Source organism: Apaloderma vittatum, unplaced genomic scaffold (assembly GCF_000703405.1).
Source record: "Apaloderma vittatum isolate BGI_N311 unplaced genomic scaffold, ASM70340v1 scaffold27282, whole genome shotgun sequence".
Lineage (NCBI taxonomy): Eukaryota > Metazoa > Chordata > Aves > Trogoniformes > Trogonidae > Apaloderma > Apaloderma vittatum.
This window is the reverse complement of record NW_009705713.1, coordinates 37,715-65,199: the sequence shown is the minus strand read 5'-3', so window position 1 is coordinate 65,199 and position 27,485 is coordinate 37,715. Positions and strand designations below refer to the sequence as shown.

Below are 27,485 nucleotides of genomic sequence, written 5' to 3'. Positions count from 1 at the left end.
GTCTTGGTTGATGTTTTCCCCTCCAACGGCCCGCCAGCCACTCCTGAGTGGCTGCGGTTCCTCCTGAGACCACAGCCGAAGCTGGGGCTGGGTTTGTTCTAAAAATTAACTCCCCCCACCGACATTCAGAATATTTTGACCTCATTGGATTTCAAAATACGATCCCTATTAACAACTTGAGACTATTTCGAAAATTTGTATTGCATTTAGGCCGTAATTAACATTCTTTACTTGCCACAGATCTCATTCTCTTTGGATATACATGCAAAGGGTACAGAAAAACAAATTATAAATAGATTAGATGACACTGGGCTTCCTTTTTGTTATTAGAGGCAGGTATGAGGATGTTACTTTGCATTATTGTATTATGCTTAGTTATAGGTTGGTACAGCGGAGCATTTTGTCTCTACCACAGCCATCATCATCCCCCCGCCCTTCTACCATCCCCACTGCCACTGGAGAGGTGCCACGCATGGAGCAGGGGGTGGCAGAGGCTTGGCAGAGTCCAGGCACGTTCACAGCACACAGTCCACACAACTCAATTTTTTAGCGTTAAGTGTAAGTCACAGTTGTTACTGTCACATTGTCTTGTGCTTAAAAGTTGAGAATCCTATTCTAAATCTGCTATTAGTAACCCATTTTGATGCAACGGATCATTCTGAAGCATGAAACTTTCCTAACAAATCACCATGCAAATAGACAAATGCATTTTTAAAAATACGATGTTAATAATTATAATGAAGTGGAAGAAATTGAGTTTAGTGCTGGCTAATAAGTAAGTGTCATCACCACAACACACCACCTTACTTTGCTTCCCAATACCCGACAGCTCTGAGCAGTGGAGGCAGGAGATGGAGAATGAGGAATAGGGCAAGAACCTGCACCTCTGTCCAGAGACCGCTTCTGAATTCAACATAGAACAATGTCAGAATTTAAAACCAGCTCTCTGCAAAATGAGGTACAGTGATTTGGCATTTATGTGTTAAAAATAACTGCACAAACATGCACTGTACAAAACTTTCTTTAGAAGCCACCCTGATTAGTAGTTGTCTTCTGTTACTACTTGCACCAGTAATTACATCTAATAAAAGTCTCCTGAAGTATTAATTCATACAGACAAGTAATAGAAATATAAATACACAGTGAGCAACACTTCCAGCACATGCATACATCAGCATATTTTGCCAATATGCACTTGGTTCCTTAATAAATGTTAGACTAAGACCTTTCGTAATGCGCCCAATGTTCCAAAAATATGGTCTTAAGTCAGGATGGCATTCTGAAAACATCACTCAAGTTACTGTTTCTTCGGGGGTTTAGTCTTACCAGTTCAAGGGGAGGAAGCTGTGGCTTGGGTCTATGATCATTCACATACAAATTGACAAGAACTTCAGCCACAGCTCCAATTGCACGTGACACCTTCCCTACAGTCATCTAACCAGAAAAGGAGAGAAGATGAGGAATAGAAGCAAGAGCTTTAGTTATTCTTGAGAAAGAATAATGAGAAAAAGACAAGAATTATTTGAAAACATGCAAACACAACAATAAAGAGAGGCTGGGAGAAAGAGCAGGGGCAAGGTCTAGCAGAGCACGAGCATGTTCATGCGTGATCAGCATGGTCCAGCTGGTGGCCACAGAAGGCTTCCATGCAGCCCACACACTTCTCCCTGCAGAGGATGCTCAAAGAGTCACTGGGAGGAAACGCTGCTCCCACAGCACAAGGGCTCCTGCCGTGTCCATGAAGGGGCTGAGCTGGGAGCTACTGCCTGGCTATCAGGGTTGGACCACTCTGACAGACAAAAACCCCACAACTCTGTTGTTTTGACTTCTTAGGACTTTGTTGTTATATTTCAGAACAGGAGGTGGGGACTAAACTTAACATTAATCGACCACAAACTGGCATTTCAGGAAACTTTCTATGAAAATGTACTAGAGTTGCCAGACAGAAAGGTTTTGTTGATGCTGACTGAGCAGCTGTTCTCCCTCTTCCCAGTGACTTATCACAATGCCAGGGAAAACTGGAGAAACTACCTCATGAAAGGAAGACCTTTCCTTTAATCTGTCATCATCGTACTATTACAGCCATGAATATTACGCTGTCTTTAAGCAAATTCAGCAGACAGGCTTGCAAGAATTAGACCAGCTTCAAACTGCCACTACATCAAGTCTCACTAATAGAAAGACTTTAAAGTGTCAGAAAGTTACCATGAAGAAAGGGGGAAATAAAATAAAAAAGTATTCCTGACACATTAAAATAATTTAAAGGCATTTTCTATTATGTTTTCAAAAACTATGATGGATAAAAATATTCTTGCTAATTAAAAATTCAAGTTCAGAAACTTGGGACCATGTCCAGCCCCTTACAGCTCCTCTTATCTTTTGAGAGTTATCCCACAATTAACTTAATATCCAGGCAGATATAGAATAAGCACGATAAGATGACAAAGGCCATTCAAAGGACAAATTTCTGTTTTGCTTCTTTTTGTTTAATACAAAAAGACTTAATTTTAAGCATCACTAAATACCTCCACAACTTGTGGGGTAACAACAGTAAAGTAAACTGTTAATTACATACCACAGCACTGTCCTAAGTGGTACATTAAATTATAAACCAATACTAGAAGTGAAACTACTTGCCACTACAGGAAAACTATGCTCCTTTCTATTGTTTAAGATCACAGAAACCAAAATTTTCCTCCCCCAAATTCTGCACCTCCAAACATGGGGATCAACTCCTAGGCCATATGCAATTTATTACTCATGGGATCTTAGTTGAAGTGGAAAGTTTACCTTGAACTAGTTAAATGCTGAAGAAATCAGTTAAGCGATAAGGCTATGCCTAAAATGCAGGTAGTTGAATTTCAGGAAAAGTATTTCTGAGCCTGAACTACACCTGGCAATTTATGAGGCTGGTTGATTTCTGTTCTCCACCCACTGGAGCAATCTGTGTTCACATGAAAGCAGTCAAAACAAGAAAACTGCATGTTTACACAGACTTTTAAAAAATTGTATTAAAAGGAAATATTCTTGTAACAAATGTGAATGCACAGTCCATATAAAAGCAAATGGGATTTCAATTTAATCTAGTGACTAAAAAATTGCCCACGGCTCTCATCTCATCAAGCCCCAAAACAAACATTGTTGCCACACACCAGCAGGAGGGCAGGAAGCAAGTGGACTTGCAGGCTGATTAAATCTCATTGTAGAGAAACTTTACTAAGAACATACTCCTTACTGTATTGGCAGTGAGTAGTCAAGGGATCAACTTGCCTTGGTACCGCACCTTTCAGATGCCTGGCAGAGGCACCAGACAGATTGAAGCACTGGGCTATGATCAAAGGGATGATAGTTAACAAGTCCAAACGCCAGATCCTACGCCTAGAAGGGAGTTAACACCGGGCACAAGTGCAAATGGGGAGAGGAGTGGCCAGAGAGCAGCCCTGCAGAAAGGACCTGGTCGGCAGCAGCTCTGTACGAGCCCGCCGTGTCCTGGCAGAGGGCAAACTCCACCCCAGGATGCACCAAACACAGCAAGACCAGCCCATCAAGAGAGGACTGTCCTGCCATGTTCAGCACTGGCGCAGCCTCACCTGGAGCACCACGTGCAGTTCTGGGTCTCATCATTTAGAAAGGACGTGAAGGTCCTTGAACGCATCCAGAGGAGGGCAACAAAGCTGGTGACGGGGCTGGGAAGGCATGTCCTGTGAGGACTTCGGGTCTGTTTAGTTTGGAGAAGGGGAGGCTGAGGAGCGACCTTGTGGCTCTCTGCAGCTTCCTGAGGAGGGGACATGGAGAAGGAGGTGCTGAGCTCTTCTCCCTGGTATCCAGCAATAGGACACATGGGAATAGTTCAAAGTGGCATCAGGGGAACTTCAGACTAGACATTAGGAAGCATTTCTTTACAGTACAGGAGCCACTATGAATTCATAACAGGCTACTGCTTACAACTCAGGCAGGTTTGTACCAGTAGCTTTAAAGCCTTTGTTGGAAGAGTTACTGCACATGGTGAATTTCAGGAAACAACCAAGAAAACACTTAAGAATTCCCCAAGTGTTTGAGATTTACTAAGATTATTGACCTGCCTGTGACTGTTGCCTAAGTTTTTCAGCAGGTTGATCAGGGTGGTTATTAATGTGGGAAGAGAAAGCTCCCTTCTGTATTTCCCCATGCTATTATGTGTAACACCAGAGCCAACCAACAAGTAAGCCTCAGCCGTACTTTCATGAAACAAAGGAAACATGCTCTCTGCCTCCAAAAGCTTACAATGCTTCCCCTTTGTTGTTTCATATCCTTAATGATTTTCCTAGTCTTACTTTGCTTTAAGGGCGACTTATTTAATTCTGGTACCACTTGCTACATATGTTTTACTTCTGAGATAAACAACATTTGAGTAATAAGTTACTGTGCGTAGGAAACACCCAAACTCTGCTTACTGCTGGTAATTAGAGTCACGTCACTGTAGGGAAGTAGTTGGTTCAAACTCTGCAAGCAGCAAAGCCTATTGACTGCAACATCTCCGTAGCTGTTAGGACATACTGTATGGATTTAGTCACACAATGCTCATATGCGCACAGTTTTCTGAAGGTCAATCCAACATTAAACAGAAAACTGGAATAATCAAAGTCCAGCCGGTAATATAATATATGCTAATTCATAATTCTACCTATGTGAATTTTGACAGCTGATTAAAGCTACAAGGTAGGTTTATTACTGGCAACTTGCATATAGTGTCATACAGAAGTTAACTCTTAATAAGTTGCAATGACTGTATGTCTTTAAAAGAAACGAGTTCTCCTTTCAGGACTGAAGCTCAGTAGCAGGTTTCTGTAATAATAAAGACAGTATGATTTCTTAGCCACCATTTTCAATAAATATGCCACCACAACTAATACTGTTCCAATGAAAATTCAAGAGGTGTAAAGGATCATTATGTCTGCTAACAATCTCAGTGTTCACTTGAAAGTAAAATGACAGTACTAACCATTTAAAGGATGGGAGGGTGCTGGAATTTATAGGTTATATCTCATGAAGTCTTATAAAACCCAAAATACTTCTATTATTTTCTATTCTTCTGCTGGGAAAAAGCAGAAACACTGAGAGCGACACGAGGAAGCTCCTTCTGTTGGCTTACCAATCCTGAAGCCTCCTAGGTCATAAAAAGTAAGAGGTAAAGCCAGGCAAAGGAATTAATTTGAAGCTGAAGGGAATTAGGAGATTACTGCAGTAAGGTTTGCAGTGTTCTTGAAGGGCTGTGTGGCTTCTCTTTTCCTCAGGAGTGAGAGAAAGGGAGTTTTTTCAACACAGACCTATCTCAGCAGAGGAATGTGCCTTCACAAACTGCAAGTCAGATCAGGATCTACCTCCTCAGTTACTGCCAAGGCTGTGAGCCTGATTTCTAACCAGCATTAACAATGTCGTGCAAAATAACCTAAAAAGAACCAGACCAACTTCTCTGCTGAATGCCCACCAGATGGGCTATTACCTTCAGCCACGGCTCGGCCGAAGTCAGGCAATACTCACGAGCGTTTCGCAAAACTGCTGTGAGTTAAATGCAACAGAAGCAGGCAGAATGCTTTGCTCCTCCTCCCACTAAATGGAGCCAGTGCCCACTTTTGCTGAATTGCACTTCTTGGACGTGCCAGGCAGCAGAGCTGCTGGCTCCAGCAGCACCTGCACTGAATCACAGCCTTCAATACTTGTAGAAACTTGACGTTCCCACTTTTATTTCCACATCAACGCTGTTCAATAGTGCCATGTTTCTAGATTGCTGCTATAGAATGTGTGGGTGAAGGAAAGGGAACTCAAGCCTTTACTTGCACTGAAAAATATCAAACTTCTCTCAGTTAAAATCCTTTTAAAGCAAGAGGAGTTAGAAGCCAACATGATCTTATCTTCCACAGATAAAAGCACAGCCCATTGTAACATCAGCCTAAATAGTATGAGCTGAGTATCTCCGATTCATCCAGAGTATGCATGTTTCTTCTCTGTAATGTTTGCTGTTACAAAGAACTGCATTCTAGCAATTAATATGCAGAAGCAAGTTTAAAGTACAAATAAGTAAACAGAGAAAACAACAATAAAATCTACATGTATCAACACATGCTCATAGAATTCTAAGGCATGTCCTCGAGTCAAAATAACCATTACTGCATAGGTTATTCTGTCCAGTCCAGACAACTTATTTTTATGAAAAGAAATACAAAAGACACTCAAGAACAATCAGCCGATCTCATAACACCCAGTTAGCTGTACAGTGTGAAGCTATTTCTCTACTAGGCATATCTGTGGTTCTATCCAATAACAGAAGTTCTGTTCTGTGGTTCTATCCAATAAGCAGCAAAACAAAATTTTCAGAATTGAAATGAAAATTTTGTTAACTATTTGCTTTGTACTTCAGTTTTATACCCAAATTTTTTTTATGATGACTTTCCTCATACAAACATGCAGAATTAGTAACAGTGAAAAAAGTAAAGCAGCTTTAGCACAAGTTAGATTTTACAGGAAAAATCTGTTAATAGAGTACCTGTCTAGAAGGAACAGCAAGGGAAGCTGAACCGACAGATGATGAAGAGGCAGCAGATGAATCATGAGGTGGAGGGCAAGAGGGAGCTGGGGGCTGAGGATGGGACAAGCCTTTAGTGGGTAGCTTATTCTGTGTAAAGCAGAAACAGGAGAGTTATCCAAGAGACAGTGATATTAGCACAGGTTAAGAGAATAATTCCAGTCATGCATCAAAAAAATTGATAAAAGAGCAGAATTGTAGTTACCATCTTTCTATTTCTGCACAATGAGTAGTCATAGACATAATCACAGCAAAACCCTCACAGCAAATGATACTATTGTACTCAGTTTTCTTACAATACAAGCAGTGAGCAGTAAGGTAAGATAGTGCTGGGAGCAGGCAAAATTAAACATAAGAAATTCCAGACTGCAATGGTTAAGAGCTACTGCTCACCAGTACATCAGAAACTGTGAGCTACCAGTGTATACTTAACCACAAGAATTTCTCTTGTGCTAAAGCACTCTGACTAGCTTTACTATTGTGTTTTACCTTAATCATATTATGCAATAATATTTAAACAAAGCTTTTTACCAGTTTCAGTGGAATCCATGTTACCCTTCAGATCCACCCAGAATGAAAGGAAATTTAAAAAGAAAACCGTTGCAACTGTTTCCCCCACAAATTCTTAAACCTCTTTTAACTCAGCACTTCTTCAGGTGCAAACCGCAATATTCACCTTTGGAAACTCCATGTATCCAAACATTGAGGCAAGATGCGCTGCTTTCTCTTTTATATTCTTTTTATGGAATTCCCTATTTGCTATTGTCTGAGCTCTTTTCTGAAGTAAGAGTCAGGGAAGGAAAGTCAGGAAAAGAAAGAGAGAGAGATTTCAGTTGATGTCACATACATTATCAGAATACAGCAAGTTTGCAGAAAGACTTTATATTGTCTTAGTATAACCTAAAGTTAACAGAGAAAAAGACAGCATACCCAGGGAAAATACAGTATGCAGATTAACACATGCAGGTAAGGGACAGAAAGGAAAAGAAATTGCTTGTCACCTGTTTCATTTTTTCCTCCAGGTGCTGAAGACGCTCAAGCACTCCAGAAAGCACAAATGCAGCAGAACAGGCAGATGCGAGACTTTCAGAGGTTTCTGACAGACTGGGCTGGGAATCTGATTTTTGTACAGCCTTTGCCCTCCTGGCCATATGATCAGAACCACTTAAAGACTGTTTGGGTTCCCTGACCTTGTGTTCACTCCTAGCTACCACCTGAAACTGGGAAACACTTGAAGTGAAAAAAAACTGCTTCCTGCACGACCTTGCAGTATATGCAGCTTTTAAGGATGCTTCTGAAAGCACGGCAGAGTCAGGCACGTAACCAGAAATAAAATTTTCTCACATCATTCTTTGCACACTATCTATTGCATCTCTGACGACTGTGTTCATGCACTGAAATAACTTATACAGGTCTGTAACAGCTTATGCATAACTTATACAGTCCTACGTAATTTATGCAGGTCTTGACGTCCTTCCCTAGGTTTGTGTTAGTTTTTATGAGTAACCCCAGATAGCACTAGTGCCAAAGAACGTGACACTACATCTCCTTCTAGGGTTTTTAGCAAAAGTCTTGAAGTATTTTTTAGCATCACATCTGCCTGAACCTAAACTTACAATTAAATTGTAAGAATATCAACAGTAGTTCTTGGAATAATTCTAGACGTGGTCTGACCTAAGCTATAACGCACTTCATATTTAAAGCATTTTCTAAGGAGTTCAGAATAGGTCTCCAAATTTTAGCCTTCATATAAAATAGCTTTTAAAGTAGATGAAATATTTGAACCACTTAAGCTTTAACAAATTCAGTCTTAAAAATGACCTTCCAGTTGGTCCTTTCATTATAGTTTTCTACTTCATCCTATCTGTTCAGTTCAAATAAATACACAAGCTTTCAGAATTTCCCACAATTAAAAAATAAAACTAATTCAAATCAACTTGAAGTGTTCTCCTGATGTTACAGGATAGCACATCTGCCTTTAAAACAACAATTCTCAACTGCTTTAGGAATCCACTTTTTCATCAAGCTGATGAGCAGATTTCCATATGCAATGCAGATATCATTTCACTGCAGACTACTGTTGAAACACCACTACAGGATATTTAGTTCCATTTAAAACTCAATGTAAAGTCAATGTCAATCCTATTTGATATAGGATTGTTTTCACGGGAAGTACTAAGAGAAATATTTAGACAATGTATTCAAAAATTTTGCCCCATGAATATGATGTTGCAAAAGAGTTTTCAGCAGAAATTCGTATCACAAGCTCTGCTTAGAGAAATTTAAAAATAAATACATTAAAAGCATCAGTATTAGCTTTTCAGTGCTCAAGTTATCTTAGATATTTTTTAACAGGTTGCTCAGTGTGGAAGCTGCTTTATCATTACCGTGCATCAAGTACATGCAAAACTTTTCAAATACTACTATAGTTTTCTCACATGTTAAACGTAGCTATGTAATTCCCTTAATACAACGTGGAGTCTAGATGTAACCATACAGAAATGAACATCCATGGTTTTAAGTGGTTTTTTTTTCCCCCATGCAGTTACTAATTCTTTCAAATTGATTTCTCACCTGATAAAGGAAGTGTAAAATAATCTTAAATTTTAATGTGGCTTCCACAATTCTCAGCTAAATGTATCTGTTAATTCTGAAGACTACATCCAAATATTGTTTTCTATACTCTGTAGCTACACAGTAACACCGAGTTCCCAGAAGTGGTGTGCTTGTCAGGTGTTGCCCATATGAGTTCCTACCTGCCTTTTTGGCTGAGGTGGAAGAAGAGTTGGATCCTTAGGCTTAGCAAAGCGAGGATTAACGGGAGGGTCAGAAGAGAGCAGGGCGGGTCTATCTATTAGATCCTTGTAAAGCATTTTTAAAATTATAAGGATAGAATAGAGAGAAAAAACACAAAAGACGGTAAATAGGATTCAAAGATCTTTCACGGCACAAAGAAATAAAAGCTGCTTTTAAAGATATGTTAGTATGAAGCTTAATAACATGTTAGGCTTCATTTTTGTAACCTACCCATTTCATTAACCCCGACTACTAATCTTTTACTAACCCCTAAACATACTCAAAATTCAGCACATCCAGGTTCTTTGAGAGGTTATGATCCAAAGGTAAAACTTCTTCAATGTGACCAAGTTCAGCTCTGCACATGTATGCAATTCCACTACACTGTATAAATATCAACTTTACATTAATATGCATTAGTCCATCTGTACTAGTCTTATTTGTTCTCTAAGTATCAAGAGGAATACCTTTAATTTTCATCAAGTACTGAAAAAAAAAAGACAACCCACTTCAAACATGTAACAGATCCCTTGAAAATCTGCAAGGAAGGGATTTCAGAGGTTGCTTTTCTGTTCATCTAAGACCTACCTGCCTCCGGAAAATTGTATTTGGAGCATTCTCTTCAAATTTTGCCAACAGCTGAGTTGCCATTGATTTAACTTTATTCTGGTTCATTCCTTCTCTGCCATTACTCTGTTCTTTCCCATTTGTACCTTGGCTTGAAAAGCCTGAAGCCTGCAAGGAAACAACAAACTGTTTTTCTCAAGTTTACCTACGATACTCAAGAAGACAAAGATAATATCCTTTTCAGCAAAGGGTGAAAGGAAATACAGTGTATCAAAAAATTACACCATTTAGCATGCAAAAGGCACTGAAAAATATTTTCTTTGGTCCCACAGTACAGTAAAAATGGAACATTAATCAGTGTAGGTGACGATAAAGCAGAGTTACAAAGGTAACTAATCAGAGAGGGGCTAGGAATTAGGCTGCAATGGAAACTCTTCAAACAAAAATTTGTTTGAATAACTGAGTTGGCAAAACCCAAAAAAACCCCAACTCAATATCTTAAATGCTCTTGGGTCAGAAACAAAAATAGTGCAATTTAGGTAATGCTCTCCTCTCTACCAAATGATCTAAATAAATTTACCTCCTCTTTAGTGCACATTACAGTAAATTCAAGGTTCTCAGAGAAGAGCCTTTTTGTTACCGACAAGCCCAAGAGGCCAAGCCCTGGCCCCCAACTCCTGCTGCTTCCTCAGCTCTGGTGCTCCTCAAGGAGCTGGGTATGTGTGGACACCACTGAACACCAACCTCCTCGAAGACACCAAAAACACCTTTTCGACGCCTTTTGTTCTCATTTTCTTCTGCCTTCCCTTCGACCTGAAACAGTAAAGCCCAAACAAGTTCTATGGATTACTGCAGCCATTACCAGATTTACCCAAGCAGTTCCTCACGGGATATTAACCGTCACAGGCAGGCCCGTGTGGCCTGGCCCACATTAAACGAGGTGACCAGAGGTTTGCTGTGCTCACGTGGGGGGGCCTCACCGCATGGCATGTGAGCCCCCGCAGCTCAGCAGGACCACGCCTCGCCCGAGGAGCCTCATGCCCTCCTGGCAGTTACCACAGTTGTAAAAGCTGCCCTAGGCTACATTGGCTTCCAGGTAAGTAACAAAATCCAGAAACCCTCACTCTTCCACTATTAGAGCCTCCATATCTCTTCTAATCTAGACATCTTTCTTGGAGCAATTGTCTGCCTTAAAGGTTTGTCTCCCTTGTAAGGCTCGTCTCCATGACTGTATGACCTTACATGACAGTACTGAAGCAACAAAACTGCCTTTCTTGTGCTCAAGCTATGCACGCCTTTTATTATTTTACTGAACTAGAGATTACACAAAAAATAAGTTATGCTTCATATTCAATCCACACAAACTTGCAAAATAGTCAGTGCTTAGAAATTTGTATCAGTTCACATTAAATTCAGTCCTGAAGACTTAGTAAAGTGGAGAGATTTTGTCTGGGGGAAAAAAAAGTCAGGTTATACTTAATGAAAAGTTTAGGTTATAGTTCATGAACAATAAACTACATTACTAATTTGCATTCGCCCATGTTGTAGGTTAGTGATTGCTCAGCCAACTTTATTAGGTTTTTTGTTTGTTTGTTTGTTTTAAAGAGAGAAAGATCAAAGTATACAGGCTTCCTTTTTACACATACACTGTTTGTAATAAATCATTATGCAGTGAATACAAGTAATGCCAAACAACTTCTGGGCAAACACCAAAAGAATCAGATGACAATATTTTGATTACTTTGTATGCTTCGGTACATTGTCTTTCAGGCAACTCTCAGTAACCTAGCTTTACACTGCCCATAGTCATTAGTCTACAAAGGAAGAGTGAACAACATTAACAGCACAATGTATTCTGCATAATAATCTGTAAAACATAAAAGCAGAGTTTGTCTAAGTGAATGGAGCAAGCAAGATGCTGCCTTTCAAAAATCTTACATAAAGGACTTTCATTAACATATTTACAAAGAAACGAAAAGACAAAGCAATTTAATTGCCTAGCAAAACTCTCAGAAGAACGACTGTGTCCTTTCTTGTGTAAACACCTCCATTCACTTATTAGTCTGGAGCACAGGAAACCTCAGTTCATCTCCAGTCAGGCTGACACTGGTAGGAGAATGGAAAACGTGACCCAGCCCATGCTGCCAGAGCAGCCACCGCAAGACCAGCTCCAGACCCTGATGCCTGGTCTCTCACAACCTGTGCCCAGATAAGGATCCCTCTTCCAGTCAAATAAAAGGAAAAAACAAGATGGTATGGAAAGTTTAGTAAGTGACACCCTGTTACCCCTCGCCTGGGTCTTGACTCCAAGACGTGTGAGTGCTCTCCTGCACTCACAGCTGGGTAACACTCAGCACCTCTTTTTGCAGGGAATAAAACACAAAACTGAAGCTACAGCCAAACTCTCAACTCAAGCAGTCACTTTCCAAGCAGCTTCATTTCCCGCTGGTTTCAGCACTCACAAGTCTCTCTCCTACCCTGAGAACAGAGTTTCTCGCTTAGTTTCACACCCCATCGATGACAGGGCTGCAATGCCTCATACAAAATAAAGTCTTGACAGTCCTGCTCCCCAAGCTGACTTGGAAAATATCACTCCACTTCTCTTCAAACGAGCCCCTGTAGTGTGAAACCAAAGGGGCTCGTCAAGCAAATCACCTCGTGCTTTCATGCAGTGCCAAGAACTATACCTGCTGTTATGACAGAAGGCTTATTTCACGGCAGGAGGTTAGTCAGAGGGCTGTACAGCTCAGTAATGGAAAGCTCTCCCCGCTACTAAAAGTCTATTTACTTCTGCAAATAACTCATGGGAGAACAACAACATTGTGGTTATGAAAAAGGTTTTTCCTCTAAAGAAGTCACCCACAAGAAAAAACAATGTTTATTTTGCCTGTTTTATTTCTCACTGCTTGGTTAGCTGGGAAATATGTCACTTGGTTTTGTGTATATGTGGGTGGCAGGGAAAATTATTTCCTAACAGGGGTATATATAAAACCCCCTTACTTCTGAGCCCGACAGTTTATTTTCATCTTTTTAAAAGATAAAGATTTATAGGGCAAGCCTTCCTTCACAACTTACCTTTGGTACTCGCTTTCTTGGTAAAGTTAAATTCATATAATTATTAAAGATGAAGTTTGATGATTTTGCTGAACAAAGATCATTATTTTCTCCATTTTGCTTGTCACCAGCATCTGCTCAAAAAAACAACTGTTAAGGATACTTATTCAGATTTCTTTTTTAAATACTTTGGCTAAGCCAGAACTTCCCAGTCAAGTGCAGGAAGCAATTACATATAAGAAACTCAGGTAAATAAATAGCTGAGTGACTTTTTAAAAAGGAAGAGAAAGACCCTGGAATGGACATGCTGTATGTAGTCATCCTTACTGGAGAACCCCTCTAACGACCTGACACATGAACCTCATGATGTCAGGCAGCAGTTATCCAGCTGCTCCTGAAACCACCAGTTATCCAGCTGCTCTCTGAAACCACCAAGGAACCACAAATCCCTGATCTTCAATCAAGTTTTTCCCTCTTTCCTTTTTTTAAGCACAAGGTAACTATTGCAGACAGAAGCAGGCATGCTCGCATGCCAGAACGGCTCAGCTGGGAAAGGGCTCTTGGCTCGCCAGCAGTGCTCACAAGCAGCCTGGACAAAGTGCTTCTGCTCGCAAACTTAGAAGGATTAGGAGCAATTTGGGTTCAGCTTACCTACTGCCCGCAGAGGTGTGCCCCTGAACAGTTCGTAAAACTTGGAGAGGTACATGACCATGCTGAGCTTGTCAGGCTCCCCAGCCGACCCCACCTCCTTCCCCGTGGTCACAGGGGGAATCCCAAACTCCTGCTCAGCAACATCGAATGCCAGCTGGTTGTTCTTGACAACGTCCTCTTCATTCAGAGCATCAAAGTCACTGTGGGGACAACACACTGGCATCAGCAGCATTTTTGCCTTCTGCCTCTCTCCCAAAAGACACACCCACTGCTCCCCTGTCTGTTGGAGAGGTGCTCAGGCATTTCACCAGGTCAAAGCTACAGAGTCTACACAACGGCAAAGGTAAGAGTCTCATACAGATGCCATTATTACAAATCCTGGCTTTGCCAGAAATGTCATTTAAAAACTATTTCATTGAACTGGATTTTGATGTAGTCCCATGAAAAAGGATTTCCTTATTTATGAAGAAATGTATTTCCTCCTCTGAAGTGCCAAGAAACCTTTTTTCTTTTCAAATATGGCTGTGAAACTACAGATTTCATCTGCTAGCAATCGACTTTTTAGTTTCAAATAGTTCTATAAATCATCAAAGCCAGGAGGAGTAAATTTAGGCTATCATTTTATGAAACAACCATGTCACATGTGTGTGCACACATGCACAGGCATGACATTTAAGGCGTTACACATAGAGTTTCCTAATGTCCACGTCACAACTGGACTTAGCAGTGCACTACAGTACATCCCACATCTGGAGCTGCATTAACCATTCTCTACTCCATTTTCTATGGGGCCTTTTCTAAGACTCTGATCCCTTGAAGAGCATCCAAAATTCATTATTAAAATAAACGTGTGAATAAATTACAAAGCTCCAGGCAGGCTAGTTTCTCTCTCCTCATAAGGAACGTGAGATTTTTGAACCCCCACGGAATTTCTCTCCCAGGCTATCTCCAGGGCCAGGGGCTGCCGCCCCAGCCCTGCCTGCAGCTGCCTCTCTTGCCTGCCTGGCTTTCCTCTGGCCAAGTCCTTCAGCAGTCCCATTTCATACAGAAAAACAGCCAACAAGATCTGAACACAATGTTAATTACACAGCAGGAGGTCTGTTAGCTCAGGAACATAAATCTATCAGCTCTGTAGAGAGCAGTGCTTAAGTGACACGGTTTCCACAAACAGCAAAGATTGCTTTGCTTTCTACTCTCTCTTTCTCTCTCTTGCTTATATCCACGAAACCATCCACAAATCTCCCCCCCTTTTTGTTTTTTAAACTAAAGGAAAAAAAAAATCTTACAACGTTAGCTCTTTCTCTGGCAAAGCTGTACAAACAAGCACCCTGGGTAATACTCCTTTTCCTTCCAGCTTATCACACCTCATAAAAGGGCTTGATCATTTCTTTCATTTATCCACAATAAAGGAAGGCTGACAATAATTAAATCACGATTCTTAATTCTGTGTAGGAAGGCAAGCGAATGCATCCACTGCATTTTTGAGACTGGTGAGAGGATAGAAGAGTCACGCCACCACAGATTGCATCAAGCAGGCCCAGTAACCTGGTGCCAGCAACTGCCATCTCCCGACATCTGCTGCACGCTGACTCGCTGGTGTCTGACCACGGAACTTAATGAAATATTCATACAGAAGAAGTCTTGTAGGGTCAGGAGCCCAGCAGCACTGTCAAAAGAGGACTGCTGGCTTGCATGCAAGAAGTTAACTTCCAGGGGCCAGCCCATGCTGCAGCGCCCACGTGGGTTCTCCCAGCAAAGAGCTGTGCAAAACCACCATCTCCTGTCCACCTCCACGGCCCAATGCTTCCCCGCATGACTGTCACAGCAACCACTACAACACCCTGGGAATGGCTTGTTGAAAGCTCATCCAGGCATTTCTGTTACTTAGGACAGCACTATTATGGCTGTGGTTTTAAACATACACTAAAAACCTGTCTCCTAGGAGCACAACTCACCAAGCACTGTAATTTTTGTTTTAAATAGCTATGTGATTCCCGCAAATGCGATCATAAGTCATAAGATTCAAAGCCCTAGCTCTTTGAAAACATATATATTAAATTTTAAATGGCATGCTATGACATACAGAAAAAAACAAAGCAAAACCAACCCCACCCTCGTCATCCCCCAAACGTGGCCATGGTGTGCACCTCCTTGCAAAAATCAGCAATACAAGGGACCTGTAGAATACCATTCTTTTGGCTAGTCCGACACTAAACATTGGTAAATGCTTATTATATCCTACACAAGATCTACAGATGACACTTACATGAGGTCGGGTCTGAAGTGATGGATAATTGCACACAACGCAAGGCCACTTTTCCAGGAGGTAGTCAGGTCTGTGATGTTAACATTACGATACCCTTCTGTCTGTTTCTGACACCAGGTCAAAAGCTTGTTAGGTCGAATATCAGACTCTGCAGTTATAGTGGAGACCAAACGTTCTGATCAGTTTTTGTTGCTCAAAAGGTTCCAAACATTAAGCCAGACGACTATGTGATGTCACATACCTTGTCTTGAGAGATTCACTGATCTTCTAATGGAGCTTACTCTTTCAAGAGGACACTGTTGTAACTCATTAGTAACATATAAATGTCTCACCTAGAAGTAAAAGTGATTAACAACATAATGTTAGAATTGCTTGGAGAGAAACAAAAGAGTTTTCTGTGTCAACTTATCAACAACTGGATCTAAAATAAGGGGTATCCTGAATATTTTTTGTTTATGCACTACTTCTGGACCTATTTCTCCCAGATAAAAAAAGAACTGCAATTTCACAAGCAAGCTTTTTAAGTACTGACCTGGTGAGGTCGAACACAGCTTGAGTTCAAGTTTGGGTATCTTGTTCCTGGGTCAATGGTATACTGGTCAAAGTTCTTGTTAATATTTTCAGGGGTAGTCTGAGGTAAAAGTCGATAAATGCTCTCTCTTACAGAGAAAAAAGATGCAAGAGATATTAAAATAAATATCTACTATACAAATAATACTTTATTCTTTGAAGCTACCTGCACCTTATTTTGATTCTGCCAGAACAAGTGTTATGCATTGAATGCATAACGCATCTACCCCATTCCTTATCTCCACTCAGCAGGAGAATGATGCCAGACCGGAAAAGTACAAAAAGAAGACAAAAAGACAGATTCTTAGAACTTCTGCCCATGTTTTCCTGAGGCAGGAAGCAAGCAAGAAAGAAAAGAAAAAATAATAATAAAAAAAGTTACATCATTCAATCATCTGGTTTTGCTTTAACCTCCACCCAAGGAGTAACCTCTCTACCACATTACAGCACTAAATCCCATCATCCTGCAATTCCTATAACCACCACAGCTTTTTTATTATGCTGTTCAATTTTCCATTTGGGACTATGCTGTGTTTGAGTCATCCCACAGGCTTCTGCCTCGGAACTTCTCAAAGCACTGTACTTAGTACCGCTTTTACTTGCATTACCACAACGATGACGATATCTATTGTGTATCTGCCCCGAAACAGCCTGGGCAGCTGCAGTTGCCATCAGAACTAGAGTCAGCAGCTTCAACCACCAGACCGCAGTGACACCAGGACTGCTGGTGTACTTAACAGATTTTTTTTTTGCTGTGGTCAAAAAGACATTACACAGAGAAGCCTATGATGCAGCTTTATAGCAATTCTCCTTTGCCACACATTTATCAGTCTAAATAAAGAGGACATCAGGGCTACTAAGCTAAAATGCAGGGTTAAAATTACAGATACCAGCTATGAAAGCTGTTGGTGATAAAGTATTTATTTAGACTTGTTTCAGGAAGATTTTTTTTTTAATTAAAAAAACAGGTGCCAGGATGGTTAGAGGACACAAGATGTCTTTGGCTTATATCCTTAAGGATCACAATTAAGTCACTAGTGACTTAAATCAGTGATTCAAGCCCATGTCGTACATTGTTGGATCTCTGTATTAGTGTGCAGAAGCTTACAGAGCAAGGCACTTGCTATTGAAAACTGCTATTTAAACCTGAACAAACGTATAATTTCAACCTGATGTCATTGCAGTGAAGAAAAATTATTTCTCCTGTTGGCACTTCTGAATTCCACTGCCTTCTACCGATACTGCAACTCTTTAACTGGAAACAGTGGAGAAGACAAAAGCAGCACTCACCGTTCAGCAAGGATTTCTAACGGGGGTTTTCCTTGAGCCCAGCTCCGCACCATCCATGCAGTATCGAAAGCAGCTAAGAAGCCTCTTGCACAGCCAGTACCCATTGGCCAGAAGGGCTGTAAGAAGCATTTACATTTTAATCCATTGTATTTCTTAAGATCTTATTACAAAAGTAACTTGCAATGTGAATTTGGAGTCTAGGATTTCAAAACGTCTCAGAAAAGTAGTCCAGTAAGAATTAAAATGCAACATAGTCAACTCTTAGGTAATGAAAAAAGACTGTTTTCCTTTTTTCTAACTTCTATATTAAAAAAATTTCTCAACCTCAAAAGGTAAAGGCTGAGAAAAAAAGAAAAAAAGATGACTCAATATTCAAGAACTAGTCAAGGAAAAAAAGCGAAAAAGAGATGCCTTCTAATTTTTCTTTTGACTGAAACAATTTAGGCTCTCAGCATGAGTTAAAAAAATAAAATAAAAAAATAGTTGTAACATACACTTTACACTTCAGAAAGCGAAAAAGAGAACATATTAAGACAAAGAGATTGCAATAAAAATTTGGTTCAAGCTTTTCTCTGTAATGGAAGTCAGGAAAATTTTACCACGCACCCAAGCTGAGGACACATAGCTCACAGTTTTCAGACAGGAATATGTCTTGCATAAAGTAAAACAGAATTGCAGCCAGAGACTGCCAGTCAAGCCTTAGTTATGACAAACTATGGCATTAAAAAAAAAAAAAGAAAAGAAAAAAGGGAAAAAAAGTCTATTCCAAAGAAGGTACCATTGTTTCAGGACTTCTAAGAGAAGACATTTTGTGTGCAAGGGTAGATTGAATGATGGGATTACTGGAAGGGCGGGAAACAAACAAAAAAAACCCTAACCGAACAAAACACCCAAACCAAACAAAACCCCGAAAATTTGGAAGACATTCCAAGATATACCTCAAGCAAACTATCTCCAACAAGTGCCACCAGCAGCCGATGTCGGTGCCTCTCTCTCACTAGCGCAGCATTTTCGGATGCATACATGGAAGTAAAATCAAACATTGCTACATCTGATTGCCCATAGTGATTAATAGCAAAATCCAAGGAAGGCAGCTGGTAATTGGTTGCAAAGTCAGCAGCTTCTCTGGCGTAGGACAGCAAATTGCTCTGGTTCACATTTTCTCCACAGAGGAGCAACTCAGTATCAATATAGTCCTGCAAGGAGAGAAGCATGCCCTATTAGACACTCCAGCTATCCTCTCTGGGTCAGAATGTTGCAGTCTTGTAGCAACTACACACCTCACAGCAAACAATCAAGTGAGATTTGTCATCTCCTCCAAAAAGTTAATACGCAAACACAGGTACACGCACTGCTCTGAACAGGAACCCTCTGTGCCAACCCCAGATAAGCAGCTTTACTCGCGATACATTACAGTGCCTCCCAGTTCCTCAGTTCTGTGCTATTTTTATAACATTACTTCACTCGCATCAGAAGATGTTATCACCGTCACTGCAATGCTCTTCTGCATGTGCGCACCCCACATCTGAAACCACACGACAGCAGAAATACCAATGGCATAACATGCAGGTGCCAGCCTGAATATTTGCTTTAGCATCTCGGTAGGAACACATTCAAACTTGGATCACAGAAGCTTTTCTGTCGTTCTGCACTGGGCTGGGGGTTTTTTTGCCCTTTTGGTAAAGGACTCTGCCTTTACAAGTAAACCTACTTAAAGCCAGTGATTGTTAATACAGCAGTTTCTATTTACAGCTTAATCATGGATGAGACCCCTAATCGCAGAGATGACACCAAAGAGCTCCTATTAGCCCAGTTGTCTGAGACAGACTGGTTTGTGGGTTTTTCTTCCATTCAGACCTGAGCAGGTCAGGAAAACAGCTCTGATGGGCCACAGCTCCTGCTCCTCTTCTCCAAGCTGCCCACAGGTCTCCTGGCACTGCACCCACCTACAAACACCAGTCCCCCCTGTCCTTGGGCCACCTCTCTCTCCCCCATCACTGCTGGGGGCTGCTGCCCTGGGAGACCCCCATCCTTGAAGGCTGGAAATCATGGCACTGAGTTAGTGGTGCCATCAGAAAGCCAAGAAGCCTTCTGATAGTTCCCCACAAGTACTTCCTTCAGGAAATTATACTTGGCTGTTTTGGCACTGTCTTACTCTGCAAGAAAAACTGACCTCTCTTGGGTTTCCAGGAAAAGAAATTTAAATGGTGCCAAAACACTTTCGAGAAATGAAAGAAAACAAACCCTTACATCTTACAGAAGAAGGAGGGGGGGAGAAAAGGCCTCAAAGCCCCAATTATCTTTGCAAGTTCAAGCTATTGTGTTTATAGCCTCCTTTTATCATGTTTCACCCACTTTAAAGAATTTGCAATTTAGCATTTAGCCTGGGACAGGTTTTAACACTTCCTTATTTGCCTGATAAAACTGGACTAAGTTCTCCTTTAAATAAATGAGTTTTTTATTTCACGGTGTGATGACTACACAATGTATTTCCAAGGTGAGTCAAGATCCCATTTCAGGCAGTTTCAGACTGGACCAATTTAGGAAGTATCGTTTTCAGTTCTCTACAAAAACTTTGTGCTGACTGGCGGGAAAAACAAATGAACAAACAAACAAGAGTAAGATCTAAGTGATCTGAGCTTTAATGAAGTAATCTACTAAGTCTATAAACACTCTCTATAACATACAACAACATCTATGCAGATGTTAACACTTATTCTTTGCCAAGTAAATAAAATAGGGGTTCAGCCAGCATTTTTACATACATTAATAATCACTCCTTTGTCCAGAAGACTCTGTTTTTTTGCTGTCATCACAAAATAATGAGTGTTATCTTTGTAGTAAACAATATTCTCCAGGTCAATTCCTGAAAAGAAATACATTTGTTATGAAGCACAGTGCACTGTCTATGTCATTTGCTAACAAGGTGACTGATTCCCACTGGTGTGTTTCCTTCCTCCAATACGCTCACTTTCCCAACTGGGATAAAGCATTAGTTGACAAGATGCTCTAAAAACAAAATGAGAGAGGAGATCAGCCTGACCCCACAAGAGTTTGTCTCAGCATAATTTAAACTTATTTAGCATCCTTTAAAGGAATAGCCACTTAACTACAGCCCTAATCTTTGGAGGTAGAAAAGGGGAGCCAAGGGAACAAAGCGGTTTTCAGGTTGCTAGGGCTCTGGCATTTGGTCTAACCAGGAGTTCTGGCTTCTAGTATAATAATAATAATAATTTTAAAAAAATAAATTAGTCTGTAAATCAAAAATGGAATTGCTTGTATTGACACAGGATGCAACTATTCTGAAAACCCTATTCACACAGATCTATCCTACAGTTCATATTTTAGACATTTATGGCACATCCCTGTGTAGTTCTTTTCAGTTTATCAGTTCTACACATCAGAAAGAAAGAGTAAACTCCTCCCAGAAGGGCAGAGCCTTTTTCACAGGGTGTAAGCTATTCAGTATGTGAACAGATACAAACAAAACAAACCATGTCTTAAGGGAAATCTCCGGGCCCTGAAAATGCTCTTCTAAATTTGTTCAACACAGTAGACATTTTACAGTTGAGAAAAATTTAAACATTAAAAAAAGCTATGATATGGCAACGTCCAAGCTAAAAAAAAATATAAAAAATGCCACCGTACCATAAATGGACACTTTCATCTGCAAGATTCTGACATCAACAGCATTTTGTCAAAAGGCAGGTGGTGTGGTAGATAAAGAGTTCCTCTACTGCCTCTTGTATTTGGTTGTAGAAAAAATGATGCACCCACCTGTATCCTCTTTAAGGTCCTGGAAGAACTTCTGATTGAAGATGAAAGCAACACCACTAATTTCTTCTACCTTGGCTTCTGCAGTTGTATTTCTGTTTATAAAATTGGCAGTGATAGCTATAGCCAGCTTTCCACGAAACTCTTTCCTCCTGAAACCTGGTAAGCAAAACAGTTGTGGTAACAATAATTTCAGTTTGCTGATAACTGACTCTTTAAACAGTCTTTTATGGGTGACAGCAGGACAATAGTTGGGGAAATTTCTAATAGAGAATTAACTGTAAGCATATTGTAGTTAGCAGATATAAGAATAAGTAGTCAAACTATGAGGCTAATAAAAAAGGAAATAGTGTACTTAGTGAACTGAAACTAATACAGATATAATTAAAGCTACAAAGGAAACATATAATTAACAGGTTTGTCATGTGATACAGAAGCAGCTTATACAGTGTCTTGCTAAGACTGACAGCTCAAGGTGGTCTGAATTGTCAGGAGTGGCTCAAGCTCATGAAGCATCGTTCCCCTCTCCCCACACCACCTTAGAATTATCTATTATCTTTTGGTATCCAAAGTAACTGCTGCTGAAGTTAAAGCACCTCTACACAAGCGCAATACCTCTGATGCCTTCATTAAATAGCTGGCAGTCATGTTTCGGTCGTTAGTTCAAACACAGTGCAAATTCATGCAAAAACCTGACATGTATCTTGTCGGCCTCCTTAACGTAATGTCAACAACTAAACCTTGAAGCAAGCTCGATGGCGTCACCATGCATTTTGTAGGCAATGCAGACACACAGCGCTGAGAATCAGTAATGGCATTAAACATTTATTTTGAGCTACAACTTAACAAGAGAAGCAGAAGATACCACATAAAAAAAGTTTCCACACCGAGTTCAGTGGAAAGTCAGCCTGCTGCTTTGTGCTCTCCTCTGACTTTTAAGGCCTTCCAAAATACCCTAAAAGACCATCAATAAGGCTGAAAGCACACAATCACCTACCTTCTAATGTGTTCCTGCGGCCATCTGCACCAATAATAACATCAAACTCGTACTCTGACAAAGGGTGATCCATGGGGAGATATTCAGCCCTCCAACCTATCTCTAAAAACATAGAGAATAATATTTATTCATTCTTCAGCAATACAATGGAGAAGTGCTTTCAGAGTCTGGAGAAAGGGCATTAAGAGCAATGGCCCATTTCTCATTTGAACAGAGCTGAATTCTGCCTCAGTTTGATGCAGCAAAGTTCTGCTGCAACCAAAGCTACCTTCAGACTGGTTTAGCGACTTGACAAGCTCATAAGTTGACCATTAAAAAAACAGAAGCCTGTATATTTATCACCCAATGCATTAAACTTCCTCTCAGACCCATAATACAAGAATATGCTGAAGCACTTAATTCTCACAGAAATAGCCCCACAGTGACCTTATCAAGACAGAACGTATATGTGGTAACAGCAAGGAAGGGCTGAGTTTTAAAAGAACAATTGTCAATAATATTAATCGCCCTCTAAATAGAAATGAAACAGAAGCAAACTCACAAAGCTAAATTTAATCTTTGCATTACCACAAAGCTAATTATGTGAAAATGTGTTTTCCATATTTTAAAATTATATATGCTTTAACTGCTTAGAACAATATATTTATTCTACTGTCACTATATGACCATTTAAAGAGAGATAGAATAGTATTTTAATTAAATTAAAACTTTAAAATATTCTACTTCTATTACACCCTAAATACTATTTTTTTCTAAAACATAGGAAAAAAAGGAATGGGAAATTTTTCTCTGTTTTATTTAAAAACCTTGCATAAGATGGCTGATAAGACTCTGCGCCAGCGGGAGTTACACCAAGTGCAAAAGCAAAATGAGGCCCAGGGAGCTCAATCCATCCTCAATATTTACATTATCAATCAAAAATTGTTGTTGCAAGAAGATAGCAAAAAGCCACACCAGACTCCCTACAAAGCCCCAAACACAAGCCAGGAGGCATAGTGCAAAACCTCAACTTCTCAGACTGGGTCTTGTTTTAAGAATTACCAGTACTCTGTCACTAGGATACTTATCACACGTATGACTGTGTATAGCAAGCCTAGCTGAATAAAAAGGGCAAAAACCTCCCATTTTTTTAAACAGAATTCAACTACCTTGAATGATTTCACACAATGCCTATAAATAGAAATACAGTATGATAAACAATACTTTGGTTTTCTTGATCTTCAGGAGGTTCCAGAACTTTCACAAATTCTAGATTCACATGAATTTCAACTCCTAGTATCAGTGCAACTTTGAAGAGGATAAGTTGAAGTTGTCGAATACCTGTAGACAGCAATTAACAAAGATGTATTTAATATATAAGTAAACACGGCTGCTACCAGAATGCCACCTAACCGACATTCATCGTTAACACAGGCCTGTAACATTATTATTTCCCATGCTATGATGAATAAAAATATCCCTCTTTTGCGTATTTTCTCATGAGATTAAGGTTGTGTCTCCCTTCAACATACCAGACCTAATACCAATATTTTTCATGCTTAGTAACAAAAATCTATTGTTTAACTAATTCATGCTAACACAAAAGCTGCTCCTGAGACTCATTTATTCAATTGCCATTTTGTCTAAATGAGACTTTTTTCCCCTCTGTGTGCTCCCCACACACTCATTCATGTTTAAGGCAGATGAGCTGTCTGCCAAATCAAGAAAGTCTCCATTAATCTTCTGACCTTGGTACACCTCTAATGTGAGCAGTGCCCATGCCTTCAGATACTTACTGATGTGATCAATAGATCCTGCACAGAATTTTCCGTAAAATTTCTTTGCTCCCAGTCCCCGGAGGTCTTGGATTGTAAACGGCCAAAGGTGCAACACATTGTTTCTTGAAAAAGCATCTCGCTTCTCCACGACGACGACTTTGGCCCCCAGGAAGGCAAGTTCTATGGCAGTCCGTAAGCCACATGGGCCACCTCCAACAATTAAACACTAGCAGAGAAAAGGAAGAGTCTTACACAGGGTTTTGTATTGACTTCCACATAGTTTCTAACTTACTCTATTGGTATGACTTGATATTTAACTGGACTTAGGCTACTGAGAATGTATTCAAGCCATCTATTAAATCAGTACACATTCAAATTTTGTTCGCACGTGATGGTCAGTCAATTGCTACAAGAGGATAAACTGTGCTTCATGCAGACATAAAAGCATCCCATAAAAAAAAAAGGTAACAGAAGAAAAAAGCTAAACACTTTGGAGCATCTGCTTGTGTATTTTTAATTCTCACATTTAGTATTTCAAAAGTGCTTGTGGTAAACAGGATTAGAGCTACATAAAAGGGGAGAGAGAGGAGACAAGTGGTCTTGGTATAGACTTGGGGTTTTTTTTGAAAAAGTAAATTGATGCACATTCACTAGACTTGTTAGACAAACCTACGATAAGCCAGTAGTCTTAAAGTATTAGTTACTCTCTCTTTCAAAAGAGGACAAATCCTGAGTCTAGCAGCCAAGCTCACCTTCTGCTGTAAAGCAGGGCATGTCAGGAGAGGTCACCAGACCCGTCCTGCTGCACCAGAGCCAGGGAACTCGGCCTGACCGATTCCACGTTGCTCAGCGGTCACTCACCTTCAGGACAATCACATTTTAGGAGCTTAAATCTAAGCCTGGGCATCCTCAGAAATGATTACAAAGAATTCTTGCCCAAATTTCAGCTGACATCCGTTAAGTTTTCATAGACTAACAAGCAAAGGATATCTGGAAAGCAAACTAATTAAAACCCAAACATATCTAATGCTTACGTTTGCCTGACTGATTACTAAAATCTCATTAGAAACGGTCTTATAGCTGGACAACACTGCTGTTCCACACCTTCCCCCAGAACATGGCCCCCAAACCCCCTCCAAACCCCAGGCAGACTTCCCAAAAGCTCTGTCACCAGCTCCCCCAGCTCAGGCAGGGAGGGACGTGGAGGGGAGAGCTCTGGCCACGAGGCCGAGTTGCACCACGGATCCAAGCCCATTATCTCACCCGGCAGACATGCTCCTGTGCATCCCGCACACATAGCCAGACAGTGATTACAGTTTCAAAGCAAGCATGGACTGTATCTGGAGGCCCGTTGGATAGGAGTCTGGTTCCCATTACATTTCACTTTCACAAAACAGAGTCATTTATTTATTTTGGTTTGTTCCTCACTCATTTTCAAACTTAACAACTTAAGTAAAAATTACTTGGCACTGACTTTTGTCCAACCTAATCATAAAAGTACAACTTATTTTTTTTTAAATTTTAATAAATAGTTCATATTCCCACTGAAAGAAGAGCTCCCATGAGGTGCTTTTGCTTTGCTTTAGGCGAGTGTTTTGTTAACTAGGGATGTTAAATAAGTTAAAGTTAGGTTGTTGCATCAACCACTTGCCTGCCTTTCTTCTAAAAGAATGTATTGATTCATAATTTCACAAGAACACTCCTCATTGCCTGCTAAATGTTAAGAGAACAACAGATGCAATTATATAAAGGAAGAAAATAGAGTGCAGATGTTATCCTGACTGAAGGGGATCACTTCTGGAAGTTTAGGTCAGCTCTTTCCTGCACATGCTTGCTGTGATTAACATGGGAACTCTGAGCTCTGACAAGTAAGTGACTGCCTTCACAGCTACACAGTTTTCCTGTAACGTTTAGCAAGCAGAAACATTTCACAAATAAAGGCCATACATGGCCCGATAAGGTGGGGCTGCTTTATTGGCTAACAAACTGTATTATATATAAATAAATGCAACTTTTTTAAAAAACAGGCTTTTGAGATTTAGTCATAGTGGATCCTGCCAAGTAATAAAAACCACACAGAAAACTGTTAGTTCCTCCTGGTATTCTGCAACACAGTGCATTAAAATTTTAAGGAGGATTCTGCTCTCTCTCCTCTTCCTATCACCATTGACAAAATATCTCCCTAATTGCCTAGAGACACTGTGAAAAATGGTTGTATTTTTGCTCCCATCCATGGTTACCTTCCATAAACATATTAATCTATGTTTCAGAACTATTTGTTCTTTGATTTATTAAGGAGGCTTCCTGCTGGTGTAGAGCTTACTCTTGGCACTTTGTCATCTTCCTTGAAACTTCTGGGGTCAAAACCAGCACGAAACCCTTGCAAAGGCAATTCCTACCATGTTCGTGTTCCTACCTCTATCCTGTCCCTGCCCTCTCTCCCCAGCTCTCTGCTTGCAAGCAAAGTCATGTGGGAAACCTCCTCGTAGTCACCCTAGAACCAACCCTGAACAGTTTCCCATTTTCACCTCCTGTTACCCCAGTCTCCTGGCTCATCAGGGGCTGCTTTTGAAATCAATTTCTTGCAGTTTAACACAGGTTGTGACCACTGACATCACCATACAAAGTTTTGAATAATCAATCCTGAAATCTAACAACAGAGTTGGACAAAGGCCAGCACTTTCTTGACACCCACACCACCATTCGCAGCTCAACTGTCTTTTCACAGTGCCAGATCATCTCCTAAAAAGGTAAAGGGTAACTTGACTTTTCAAAGCATCTTCTGTAAATTATTAGAAGTAACAGTTGCTGAAGATGACTGACAAGGAGTTTTCACGTATTTCTTGCTCAGGCTGGAAACGAAAGGAGAAAGACTTGTACAGATTACAGGGCAGCTTATCCAACAACAGGATCATGACTAGACCTCTGTGACTTGCCTGAAGAAACAGTGTTACATCAAACGTTATATTCCTGTTTACTGCCGAGATCCTACCATATTAGTACAAGACAGCAATACCGCGAGAAGGCATTTTTCTCAGTAAAAACCTCCCAGTAAAAAGGGCTGATCTTCTGCCTGCACATGTAGGTAACCCCCTCCTGTCGAGTGAGAAGCTCCAGTAAATTTAATACACCCCAAGAACAGCACCTATGTTGCAACAAGACAAGAGCATGCAAAAATACTGACAGAATAAATGAAGAGGA

At 40.4% G+C, this 27,485-nt stretch overlaps 1 protein-coding gene across 2 annotated transcripts in view; it reads right to left on the bottom strand.

Annotated features, from left to right (window-relative positions):
- Nucleotides 1–27,485, bottom strand: part of MICAL2 (microtubule associated monooxygenase, calponin and LIM domain containing 2) — a 47,652-nt gene that overhangs the window by 5,330 nt on the left and 14,837 nt on the right. The window contains exons 2-22 of one of the 2 annotated variants that reach the window (XM_009865537.1): nucleotides 24,303–24,510; nucleotides 23,731–23,847; nucleotides 22,528–22,629; nucleotides 21,534–21,689; nucleotides 20,522–20,622; nucleotides 18,695–18,952; nucleotides 17,757–17,872; nucleotides 16,429–16,555; nucleotides 16,138–16,228; nucleotides 15,897–16,044; nucleotides 13,631–13,830; nucleotides 13,001–13,113; nucleotides 10,670–10,738; nucleotides 9,947–10,093; nucleotides 9,319–9,423; nucleotides 7,564–7,782; nucleotides 7,239–7,340; nucleotides 6,524–6,652; nucleotides 2,894–2,944; nucleotides 1,327–1,434; nucleotides 808–903 (exon numbers count right to left, since the gene is read on the bottom strand). In XM_009865537.1, the coding sequence (XP_009863839.1) occupies nucleotides 808–903; nucleotides 1,327–1,434; nucleotides 2,894–2,944; nucleotides 6,524–6,652; nucleotides 7,239–7,340; nucleotides 7,564–7,782; nucleotides 9,319–9,423; nucleotides 9,947–10,093; nucleotides 10,670–10,738; nucleotides 13,001–13,113; nucleotides 13,631–13,830; nucleotides 15,897–16,044; nucleotides 16,138–16,228; nucleotides 16,429–16,555; nucleotides 17,757–17,872; nucleotides 18,695–18,952; nucleotides 20,522–20,622; nucleotides 21,534–21,689; nucleotides 22,528–22,629; nucleotides 23,731–23,847; nucleotides 24,303–24,510 (2,763 nt within the window). The remainder of the gene's footprint in view (nucleotides 1–807; nucleotides 904–1,326; nucleotides 1,435–2,893; nucleotides 2,945–6,523; nucleotides 6,653–7,238; nucleotides 7,341–7,563; nucleotides 7,783–9,318; nucleotides 9,424–9,946; nucleotides 10,094–10,669; nucleotides 10,739–13,000; nucleotides 13,114–13,630; nucleotides 13,831–15,896; nucleotides 16,045–16,137; nucleotides 16,229–16,428; nucleotides 16,556–17,756; nucleotides 17,873–18,694; nucleotides 18,953–20,521; nucleotides 20,623–21,533; nucleotides 21,690–22,527; nucleotides 22,630–23,730; nucleotides 23,848–24,302; nucleotides 24,511–27,485) is intronic. The other variant, XM_009865538.1, reaches the window with a different exon arrangement.